Below are 12,663 nucleotides of genomic sequence, written 5' to 3'. Positions count from 1 at the left end.
TTGGTTACCCAACCCTGGGAAAAAAGACTGCACATTCACCAGATCTATTCCACTCATGATTTTATACGTCTCAATAAGATCACCCCTAGCTTGCCCTATCTCTCCTTAATGCTCAGGCCCTCAAGTCCTCACCACAACCTCGTAAATCCCTGCACACTTTCTAGCTTAATGGAAGAGATGACCAAAACTGAACACAGTGCTCCAAGTACGGCTTCGTCAATGTCTTTTTCCCCACTCCCCCTACTACAATCAGTCTGAAGTCGGGTCTGGACCCGAAACATCATCTATTCATTTTCTCCACTTATGCTGCCTGTCTTGTTATATTATTCCAGTTAAATCTCACGTTGTGTACGCCCACAGCATAATTCTCAAATTCTACACATAATTCTCAAATTCCCAATTTATGGAAAATAATGAATAGTTATTTGCGTGTTATTGCTTACTCGACATGTTAAGCTTCAGCTATTATTATTCCGTTACCAGGTATATACAACGCTTAGGTAGACACAAAATGCTGGAATAACTAGGTAGGTGAGGCAGCATCTATGGAGAGAAGGAATTGGTGACGTTTCGGGTCGAGACCCTTCCTCAGACTGATGTCAGGGGGTGGGACAAGGAAAGAATGTAGGCATAGACAGTAAGAGTAGTGGGAGAACTGGGAAGGGGGAGGGGATCGAGAGAGAAAGCAAGGGCAACCTGAAGCTAGAGAAGTTAATGTTCATACCTTTTGGGTGCAAACTATCCAAGCAAAATATGAGGTGCTGTTTCTCCAATTTGCGCAAATGGAGTTACTCCAGCATTTTGTGTCTACCTTCGATTAACAGGCATCTGCAGTTCTTTCTTAAACATACAACACTTATACACACTTGGCTCTTTACAATGAAACGCACTTGACTAACCCAAGCAGGCAAATGTGGACACAAAGAACTAGTTTGTTGGTCTACAAAAACCCGTTAAATCAATCCATGCAAGCTGATGTGCTGCTGCAAATAAGAATTTCATTGTTCTATCTGGGACAAATGACAATAGGTTTTGACTCTTGATTACAGGCCTGGGACCACATTCAATCTCCAACAATGTCCAAAAGTCTCAAGTCGTCAACTTTATTTGTCACATACAAGATGTGCAGTGAAATGAAAGTGGCAATGCCTGCGGATTGTGCAAAAACTACAGAACATAATCAGTGTTTACATACTAGCAAAGAATGTTTTACAAGAGACACAACACAACAGTAATTTAGTACAGTAAATTAGTCCCAGGTGAGATAGGAGTTTACAGTCCTGATGGCCTGTGGGAAGAAACTATGTCTCATCCTCTCTGATTTCACAGCATGACAGGGGAGGCGTTTGCCTGAAGTAGCAGCTGGAACAGTCCGTTGCTGAGGTTAGCTATCTAGTTGTCTTCCTGCCGCTAAAATAGATTTTTTTAAACTATCCCAGTTCTGGTGCATGGTGTTGATCTCCTCTGCAGATAGATTTCGCTCACTGTAAGGTGTCCCCAGCCGCCGCAATGTAAAGCAGCTGCAACCACCTGTGACGCGGGCGTGCCTCCTGTCGCTAGGCAACGGCGGCCTGAGGATTCTGGAGCGTGACGTCATGCGGCGGGCGAAGGAGACGTGGCCAGTGACGTACGCTGGGGAGAGCACGTGGCGCGGCGACGTCAGCGGGCGGACACGTGCGGCGGGCGATAGCGGGCGTTGGGAGCCGCCAGTCCCCAGCTAATGCAGCGAGAGGAGAGAGAGCAGAGCCGGGCGCTCGGTGTGACCGCGGCCGGCCGCCTCCTCACCCCAATACCGGGCGGGGGAGAGGGGCGAGGGCCGGTACACAGGGAATGGGCGTCGGCCGCGGAGCCGGGGTAGGTAAGGTAGGCGAGGCCCGAGGCCCCCGGTGATGGGCCGACGCGGAGCGGACGAGCGACATGGAGCTCGCTAGCGGGGCGGCCACGGGGCCCGGCAACCTGACGGCGCTCAGCAACCAGAGCGGGGCGGCCGAGGCGGGGTCTGTGCCTGTGCCGGCTGCGGCGACGGCCGTGGTTGTGACCGCCCAGGCGCTGGTGCTGCTCCTCATCTTCCTGCTATCGGGCCTGGGCAACGCGGCGGTGATCGCGGTGATCGCCAGGCACCGGCGGCTGCGCACCGTCACCAACGCCTTCATCGTGTCGCTGTCGCTGTCCGACCTGCTCACCGCGCTGCTCTGCCTCCCCTTCTCCTTCCTCATGCTCTTCAGTACCGACGGTGCCTGGATCTTCGGCGACTGCCTCTGTCTGGCCAATGGCTTCTTCAACTCGTGTTCGGGCATCGTCTCCAGCCTCACCATGACCCTCATCTCCTTCGACCGCTACTACGCAATCGTCAGGAGGCCACGGGGAAAGATGGACAGGCGCCTGGCAGCGCAGCTCCTGGCCGCCGTCTGGCTGACGGCCTTTTTCTTTTCTTTCCCTTGGCATCTCTTGTTGCCAGCCCCGGATCACAAGGTGGTTCACAAGAAGGGCTTCTACCACTGCATGTACATCTTTCACTCAGGCAGCTCGCCCATGGGCACTGGCTACAGCCTGGCCCTGATTGTCACTTGCTTCCTGCTGCCTTTCTCTCTGATGTGTTTCTGCCACTACAACATCTGTAAGACTGTGAGGCTTTCAGAAATCCGAGTCCGCCCAGAACCTACCTATGCCCACCTTCTGCGCTTCTACAGTGAAATGAGGACAGCCACCACAGTGTTGATAATGATTGTCTTCACCATCTGCTGCTGGGGCCCATACTGTGTCATGGGAATTATCACTGCCACTAGCAACTTTCGTTTCACTCCTGTCATGGACACCGTGGCCATCTGGCTGGCCTGGGCCAACGGTGCCCTCAATCCTGTCATCTACGCCACCAGAAATCCCAACATTTCCATGCTTTTGGGAAGGAAAAGGGAAGACGGTTACAGGACTAGAAACATAGCAGCCTATCTGTCTGGGCAGAACCAAGATCACGAGACAAGAATTCAGTCAGACAGGATAAGGGAGCACTACGTCAGAGGGCAGGGAGCTGGCAACAGGATGTCCTCTTCTAGTCCCGCGAATGGGGATGTGGCAATGTGGGCCTGTAAAAATCCAGCTGTGTTCTTCTGTCGGGATGGACAGCCTGATGCAACGCCTGAGCCCACAGTAGCCAAATCAGTAACTGCAGACACCAGCCTTTAAATAAGATCAAAACCATCCAATCGTATTATATACATTTGGTAACATTTTATGGAGGATGGAGCAAACGGTTTGTGGTACAAAACCTGTTTGTGACACTAGAATGGGTTATGTTAAAATGTGCTATGATTGGATTTGAGATGATTTCATTCCAAAGTCTTAATCATAAAGAAAGAAAATTAGTTTTTGGTAACATGAAACAGACCATTTTATGTCTAATCTGTATAAAGTACAATATCGAACCCTCGCTTGAGAAAACTGTGTAAATGTTCTGAAATGGCTGGTGCCAAATGGTAATGGGACATTAATAACAAAAAAAAAATAGCCTTACCCTAAACGATGGGACAACTACATTTTTTTCAGATGCTGTTTATCGTGTCCTTTCCCTTTGAAGGAAAGGTGTAATGGTGTGAAAATAGTTTCCATATATGAATAGTTGAAAAGCAGGTTGATGGATATTGCTTTGCAATTGGATTGTGACTATTGTATGGTGTATTTAACTTCCATTGCCATTGAAGTTAATTTTGATTTGGTTCACGCTGCAAGAAATTGTCAGATTGATCAAGTCATTTGAAGTACTACCCAAATTTGCACCTGCTGAAAAGGGACATTCAAGTTTCCTGAAGCTAGTTGTCAATAACAGTTGTGATTTCCACGCCATGAATGCGATTGCTGAGCTGTGTGCAGGGAGAGTCATCAGATCTTGGAAGCATCCCGTATGATTGTGATCTTTACTACAACTGGAAGAAAATAAAAATGTAGGTGAAATGGCAAGAGCAGGTGTATAGCCAACTCCAACAGATCCTCTGTCCTGTGGAGGGCTATGCCTCAAGCAGAACCACATGAGCCATAGTCATTATTATATTATTGGTACATATTTATTTGCTCTGTTGCATTAATGTGCATGTAAAGCTGAAGAAAATGTTATTTTGGTACACCAAATATTTAAACTCTTGAATGTATAGGGATGATCAGCTATGGCAGATTCATGCTCATATAAAAGGACAGTAAACAGTGATAGAACAAGCAAAAGTAATTGTAAAAGTATTTTAACCTTTAGTAATACAAATCTGTTTGATGTTATCAAAATACAATTGAAGAGATCTTTAGGTTGTGTCACATTGCAAATTTCAGCAGATTTTTTTAAACTCTCATTTCACTGTCATTCTCCCGTCTGTCAGAACTATAATTTCAGTGAGAAGGATGTTAAAAGTAATGTTAAACTTACTGTTTAAAGGTTATGCATGCAAGGGTGAACATGACCAGAATTGCCTGGCCGAATTTCATCTGGAAATGATAGCTGGTACAATCCAGGAGAAAATACTTTTGCATAATAGGTACATAAAAGCAGGTGTGCGTTCCATTTCTAGGCTGGGGTGTGTTCTCTGTTTCAATACTTACACTAATAATCTTGCATAAAAGAGCATAAACATAATTTATTGATTATGGCATTATTTGGTAAATGTCATTGTAGAGGTCAGCTGCATCCAGTTTACATATAGTTGCATTTAATGGCAGTGAGATGAGTAATGTTGTCTTGATGATGTCATGCTTGGGTTGACGCCTCCATGCCCGTTCTGTGGTTTGAGATGGTTGCTGAGGCCATTGTGGGACCCTGCCACTGGTGCATGAGGAGATGCTGGACATGGTGTAGTGGGGAGTAAGATGGATGGTTTGGGAGGTGGTATGCATTTTCCATTGTAAGCAATGAGATATGCATTCTCAAGAAATGAATTCTGTTTTGAGCAATTGAGGCATTGGGAATACCACAAATTGGTAAAGATATTGCATTTTTGCAGGAGGCTTTGACACCATTCCCTCTATTCACTTGATTCTCTAAATTTGAAGATTGCTCACTTGAAGGAACCTTTTCCTTTTTATACATGTAATGAACATTGTCCACAGTTCCCCCTCCCAATACAGGGTACTGCTTTCTTAATAGACACGAAATGCCTGACTAACTCAGCGGGACAGGCAGCGTCTCTGGATAGAAGGAATGGGTGACATTTCGGGTTGAGACCCTTCTTCAGACTGATGTCAGGGGAGTGCGGGACAGGCAGCGTCTCTGGATAGAAGGAATGGGTGACATTTCGGGTTGAGACCCTTCTTCAGACTGATGTCAGGGGAGTGGGAGGGACAGAGATAGAATGTAGTCGGAGGCACTGGTGGGCGAACTGGGGAGGGGATGGAGAGAGAGGGAAAGCAAGGGCTATTTGAAGTTAGAGAAGCAAATGTTCATACTGCTGGGGTGTAAGCTACAGAAGCAAAATATAAGGTGCTGTTCCTCCAATTTGCCCTGAACCTCACTCTGACAATGGAGGAGGCCCATGACAGAAAGGTCAGATTGGGAATGGGAGGGGGAAAAGTTAAACTGCTGAGCAATCAGGAGATTAGGTAGCTTTAGGCAGACTGAGCAGAGGTGTTCAGCGAAACAATTGGCAAGTCTGCGCTTGGTCTTGCCGATGTACAGGAGTTGACATCTGTGACAGTGGATACAGTAGATGAGGTTGAAGGAGGTAGGAGATGTCGGAGATGGTCCAAGTGGATTTAAGTGCAGGATGGAAATTGGTTGTGAAGTTGATGAAGTCAATGAGTTCTGCATGGGTGCAGGAGGTAGCACCAATGCAGTCGTCAATGTAGCAGAGGTAGAGTGCGGGGATAGGGCCAGTGTATGCCTCGAACAGTGATTGTTCAACGTCCCCTACAAAGAGGCAGCCATAGCTAGGGCCCATGAGAATGCCCATAGCTACACTTTTGGAGGAAGTGGGAGGAATTAAAGGAGAAGTTGTTGAGTGTAAGGACCAGCTCTGTTAGGCGGGGGAGAGCATTAGTAGATGGAAATTGGCTGGTTCTGCGGTTGAGGAAGAAACGGAGGACTTGAAGACCTTCCTCGTGGGGGATGGAGGTATGGAGTGACTGGCCATCCATAGTGGGGGGCCTGGAAAACGGTCTTAATGCTTTCTTAATAAACACAGTAACATGGGAATGACATTTGATTGCCTGCCTTTTGATTATACCACTTGTTTCTGGTCTATTCCTTAACTCTTGTATTGCTTGATATAATAGTCCTTGATATTTCTTGCTGTTGCTGTGCATGGAGTAGTGGGTTTAGATTGTTGCTGATGGTTCCCCTTTATATCTGTTCTAAGTTCAGCTTGAGTTTGCTCAAATTGGGTAAAAGCTAGTGAAGACTCGGGCACAACCCTAGATCTTTCTAAAAACGTTATTAAACCAAATTTACACTGCAATATAATAAACACTAGAAATAAACAAGAAAAAAAGTGAATTGATTTAGTGTACAGAGGCTATAGTAGTAAGATTTAAAAAACTACATGGCTTAATTTTTTAATTAATAATTTCAGCTAGAATTTATTCTGTAACTATTTCTGGACATGATTCAGCCTGTTGATCACCTGCTCCTTTCTATGCATTTTGTCCATGGATTTTCCCCAAACACACCTTTTTTAAAATAATACAAAAACACAGAAATGATAACTAATGTAATTGCCCTCCTTTTGCTTGTACTGCTTTTGGTCTGCTCCTTAAGTGATACATTGCTTGATACGACGTCCTTGTCTTACATTCTCAATATGTTTGTTCTGATGCGGAAGAGGAATGTGTGCTTATCAGCACCATGAGACATTCTTAACTCGAGTGAACTGTTGTCTGCTGTGTAAATTCAGTGGGCAGTCATACCATTCCGCAGAAGATCTGTAGAGAAAGCAGATCAGTAATTTGTCCTTTGGTTAGTCTTGTTTATGAATTATTCCTTTTGCAGTTTCTTCAGCTTATTGCATTTAAAAAATTGATTTAATGTGTGATAATTAATATTTGTTGGTTTACCACGAGTTAAATGGTGTTGTGAATTATGTCTGGCTACCTGGTCCGTTATTATGAGCAGGTTACATTCACACAGTCCACACCTGGCTGAGTGATTCCCACCCTGTTGCCGAGATGCGTTTTGTTGTTGGGGACAAAATCCTTGGGATCCTGAGGTTCAAGGGCTTGCCAACCAAGATGGCCCAATTAAGCTATTTTCACACATTTGGACCACAACCCTCAACCTTTCTTATCAATGCACCAGTCCAAATGTCTTTTAAATGTCGCTATCGTACCCGCCTCAGCTACCTCCTTCGGCAGCTTGTTCCATATACCCACCATAGTCTGTGTGATAAAGTTGCCTCTTAGGTTCCTATTAAGATTTTGCACTCTCACCGTATACCTGTGCTGATCTCCGCATGATGGCTAACTGTAGATGATGCATACCATCTGCATTTGTGCAACACACTGAGAATTTCTCCATGTTCCATTTATGGCCATGTGTGGAAGCTTCATGCTTAGGTATTTCAGGGAATTGACTGCCAAAACAGACTTGTTTGATCCATATTATACACATGGGAAAGTAGTAGACCTTCATTCTGGACTAGATTATTCAGCCTCTTCCTGAAAGGTTCTACTTGTGCTGGCGAACTGGCAGCTTCACCATGAGTAATTCTATTACCAATGCCATGGCGCTTTCTCACTAGCCATAAACTTCTCCACTCCTATATGCCTGGCTAGTTTGCTTGCTGCATTTTGGATCTGTACACCACGGATGTTTACACCACAGGAAAGTTCTTGCGTGTACCATTTGCACACGGCTTCGTCAAGTTTTTTAAATTGCGCAACTCATATGTTTACTTCCACCAATAGAAGTTTTAGAATCGACTCCAAACTTTAATGACAATGCAGTAAACTTGTCCTTTGCATTTTGTATGTCTGACAGAGCTTGTTTTTTCATACTATATTCTTCACATATGTGCGCTACCATAGCAACAGCCTCTAACTTTTTTATTAACTCTAGTTTCTCGTTAACACTTAGACTGACACAATCACCACCGCTTGCTCTAGAAGCCATAGTCAATCAACTGAATGATATTTAAAAGCTAAAAAGTGACTAAACACTAAACGGGGTGAGCGCACAACAACGCTCACTCATACTGATTGGTAGGAAACTCAGACTGATGTGTATGTCCTGTCACCAAGGGATCAATGGCAGACAGGTTAATTAATAACCTGTTCTTCAAAGGGAGCTTTTCCTGCAAATATTTGCTAGCAGATCTTGCTCTAGAAAGAAAAGCTTTCTTTACTTCAATCTTCTTTTCATTGTGTAGAATAGCTGTTGCTTCTGGTCCAATGAATATGTCTACAAGAGCAAGCATTGAAGTCTTAGCTGCTACATCTACATCAGTCACTTTACACTGAAGAAGCACTTCTGTCTTCACAAAGCATGAGAAGAAACTCTTGCTCAGGCCTACAACTTCATCATATAGTTTGTGGATTTGAGTTTCGTTCTTCTGAAAGACCAGAACAAATTTCTTCGGTAGAGCCAAGGCTAAAGGAGCAATCTTGTGTAACTGTGATTCACAAACAGCTTCTGTGTGATCCTTTCTTTCCGCTGTTTCCCTTCTTCTGTCATTTTCTTTTCTCTAACCTGTCCTGAATTACTTTGATAGCCCTAACTGCTTTGTCTCCGATCTCCTTTGATAAGTAGATACCCTTGCACAAGTGGAAAAAGTGCTGACGATCTGGTAAAGACAGGAAGGGAAAGTAGAAGATTGTATACACATCAAGCAATCTCAACGTGTCCACCACTACATCATACACACTCAGCCACCTTGTTGGAACATATCTCTCGGGTACGGTGAACTTCACACCAAGGATATTGCACAGCCTCTCCAAGTACTGGTGAAGGTCTGTAGACCATTTAAAGTCATTGTAGATTGAAGTGAACAGTTCTTCCAAATGCTGTTCAAATGCTTTTGAGAATCTCTTACATGCATTGTGTATGCAAACATCTCCATCTATATCAATGTGATAAGGAGCATGCTTTGTCCTTATCCTTGTCTCCAATCCACTCTTCGAAACTCTCATGACATTACATGAATCCATCAAGATAGATATCACATTTGTTCATGGAATGTTGTGTCGTTGCAGCAAGGAATCAATCAAGGAGAGTTTTTCCTGCAAACATTTGCTAGCAGATCTTGCTCTAGAATGAAAAGCTTTCTTTTCTTCAATCTTTTCTTTGATTGTGGCGAATAGCTAACTATTCACCACAATCAAACTGAGTGAGACAAAATGATTGATAACCACCTTATTCAAAGATGGAGAATAGTAGCTTACCAAGACGGTCAGAATTTTTTTGTTATTGTCTGAAGTGCCTTCATCAATGTTCATGGAAAATATGACACTGTGAAGATCCTGGGCAAGTTAATCTTGAAAGGTTCTTGTCAAAACAAACTGCATCTTGTATGACGCTGTATTCCTATCCATAGATAGGAATTCTATTACCTATGCTATGTTGGTTGAGCACCTTGGGATCACTCTACAAAGAGGCAGGCATAGCTGGGGCCAATGTGAATGCCCATAGCTATGCTTTGGATTTGGTGGAAATAGGAGTCATCGAAGGAGAAGTTGATAAGGGTAAGGACCAGCTCTGCTTGGTGGAGGAAAATGTTACACAAAAATACTCAATTCCTTAAAGAAAAGAAATACCCAATTCCTTAAAAAGATAGGAGATAGTTAACATATTCAATAGTTTATACCCCATTCTGCAAGATCAATGTATTCCATTAATTATCTTCCATCATCAATTATCTGTGCTAAAATTATATAGATTGCAAAATAATTTAAAATTAACAGGTTGTATGAAAAAAAATGTTCTTTATGTCCTGTTTCTTGCAATCAATAGAAAACCAGTTAGGAACTATTTCTGTATGGCGGTGCAGTGGTGCAACAGTAGAGTTGCTACCTTTCAGGTGTTTTCTGTACGGAGTTTGTATGTTCATCCTGTGACCATGTGGGCTTTCCCCGGGTGGCTTCCTCCCACATTCCAAAGGCGTGCAGGTTTGTAGGTTAATTGGCTTCTGTACATTGCCCCTAGTGCGTAGAATGCAAAATTGGGATAATGTGGAACTAATGTAAGGGTGATCATTGGTCGGTGTGAACTCAGTTGGCTGAAGTCCCTGTTTCCACGCTGTATCTCTAAACCAAACTGAGCTAAACCAGTCAGAGAATTTCAATATCTGGGATACAGATCACATTACTTTTAACTGTTTTCCATATTGAAAGAATTCTAATCAAAAATCAGTAAAATACATGCAATAAATCTTGCAATGCCAATTCTTTGTCCCAGTTTCTTGGTTTTGAATCGGTTTTAAAGATTTTAAATTTAAAATATTGAAGCAATCCTATCATTTCATTGGAGACAAGAAACTGTAAACATGAGCAAAAAAACAAGTGCTAAAAAAACTGTGGAGGGAATGGAAAGGCAACGTTTCAGGTCGAGACCCTTCTTCAGACTGAACATGGGTCCCAACCTAAAATGTGTGTACATTCCCTCCACAGATGCTACCTGAACTATTGAGTTCCTCCAGCACTTTGTTTTTTGCATACAATTTCATTCTTTGATTGTCCTTTTGGGATGAGACTGCTGAAGTTACATTATTTGGTGTGCAATATATTAATGTCTAAAATTGAAAATTTGCCAATGGTTGCGAAAATTATTTTGAAAACTGTCGTGTATTTTATTAGCTTTTTATGTTGGTTTATTTACTATAGAAATATTGCCAGTTAATTTCCCCAAACAGATGGCTGTTTATGTCTGATTGTTTCTGTGGTTTTTTGTTGTATGGTGTTAAAATACTAGTTTATATTTATCAATACACTATTATTTAAGGTTAATTTATGAAATATTTAATGTACAGTAGCAGTATTGCCAGTGCACAATACCACTACAAAAATTGTGATTTCTATCAATGTGTTTTATTTACAAATAATTCACATTCATTGATTGCGAACTTGAGCCTTATTTGTAAAAAAGCATGATTAAAATACAACTTTTTTGAAATAACAGATTTCAATTTTGTGGCTTTCTACCTTGAAAAAAATTTACAAAACACACAAAAGGAGCATGCCAAATTTTTATGGGCACAACTATTTAAATCTTTGTGACCCACACACGCAACTAATTCTGTGGCACCAGATACCACAAAAATATCACTGAAAACCATTTATAATTCCAGGTTCAAAGAGTTTCCAATTTATTTCGTAATTTGACTACTGCAAAAGGCACACTTATGGGCCTGTCCCACTCAGGTGATTTTTTTAGGCGACTCCAGGAGGTCTTAATGGGTTGCCAGGAAGTCGAAGGTTCTCAGAGATTCTCGTAGGTTGTAACTGGTGCTGACCGGTGAATTTCATTGGCTCATTGGGGAAAAAAAGGTAAGCAGTAGATTTCCGAACAAAGGATAACCGACCTGTAATATCAAATGTCCGCCGAGCTTCACAGCCGTGTACCTCTGGCTTCTTAAAAGTTGTCTCCACTCCTTCTCACCCCTCACCCCCCCCCCCCCCCTTTTAAAGGACTTACCGTACACTGCTTTTACAGCTTCCAAATTTCCTGTTCATCGCGGTGCATGTCTGTATCACCTTGGCTTTGCAACGTGAGAATTTTTTTAGACAGCTCTCCCCCCACTTGCCCTGTCTCCGCCTGCATAACGAGCTGGTGAAGGAAACGTGTGTGTGTTCCACTCTGACAGTCGCTGGCAGTCAGCTGAAAAATTGCCTAAGTGGGACAGGCCCATAAATCATCTCAGTCTTAAAAAGCACCCCCATCTTACCAGTTTCTACAGATGTACCATAAAATCATCCCATTGGGATGCATCACAACTTGATTTGGCAATTATTCTGCTCAAGACCACAAGAAAATGTAGTTATGGACTCAGCCCAATTTAATACGCAACCACCATACGTCCTTCTAACGCTTCCCCCCCCGTACTATAGACCCAGTAAAATAAACACTCTCCCTTTGTCTGAAGATGGGTCTGGATCCAAAATATCACCTGTCCATGTCCTCCAGAGATGCTGCCTGACCCAGAGTTATTCCAGCACTTTGTGTCTTTTTTTTGTAAACCAGCATCTACAATTGCGTGTGTCTCCGTTGTGGCCCCATTATTATATCTGAGCTCTATCCACATGGCCTTATTTTATGAGCCTTTTAAGACTTCAGCCCTTGTAACTGTAGTGATGGTCTAATTTAAAATTAAAAGCCATCCAACCATTAAGCATTGATTTTACATTAAACTATTGAAAGCTGGTCAGACATAGGAGGAAGGACAAGCCACATGAGATAAATGTCTCCAGCAAAAGTGCTGGAGGAAATCCAGCAAGAGACTACAGATACTGGAATACTGAGCGAGAAACAAAGTGCTGGAGGAACTTGGCTGATCAGGCAGCATCTGTGGAGGGATTGCACAGATGACGTTTCAGGTTAGGACCAAAATCTGGCTGTACTATGATTGGAAAGTCAGATAGATTATTGGGTATTTTAGGTGGTAATGATGTAGGAGTAGGGCCGAGATGGCCTGTTTCCGTGCTGTAATTGTTATATGGTTATATGGAGTAGGAAACCAATGCAAATATTTTTCAGGCCACAGTTGG

General features: G+C 43.0%; 1 protein-coding gene across 1 annotated transcript; it reads left to right on the top strand.

Annotated features, from left to right (window-relative positions):
• The first annotated feature begins 21 nt into the window (after window positions 1-21).
• Window positions 22-11,068, top strand: LOC129700215 (G-protein coupled receptor 135). Its single transcript, XM_055640504.1, is given in 2 exon segments — window positions 22-1,909; window positions 1,911-11,068. Coding segments are annotated over 2 exon segments (1,293 nt in total). The 5' UTR covers window positions 22-1,889; the 3' UTR covers window positions 3,184-11,068.
• Window positions 11,069-12,663: the final 1,595 nt, after the last annotated feature.

The sequence above is a fragment of the Leucoraja erinacea genome, chromosome 9, assembly GCF_028641065.1.
Source record: "Leucoraja erinacea ecotype New England chromosome 9, Leri_hhj_1, whole genome shotgun sequence".
In the NCBI taxonomy this organism is placed as follows: domain Eukaryota; kingdom Metazoa; phylum Chordata; class Chondrichthyes; order Rajiformes; family Rajidae; genus Leucoraja; species Leucoraja erinaceus.
Note: the sequence above shows the minus strand (reverse complement) of the source record. Positions and strands in the feature narration are given on the sequence as shown.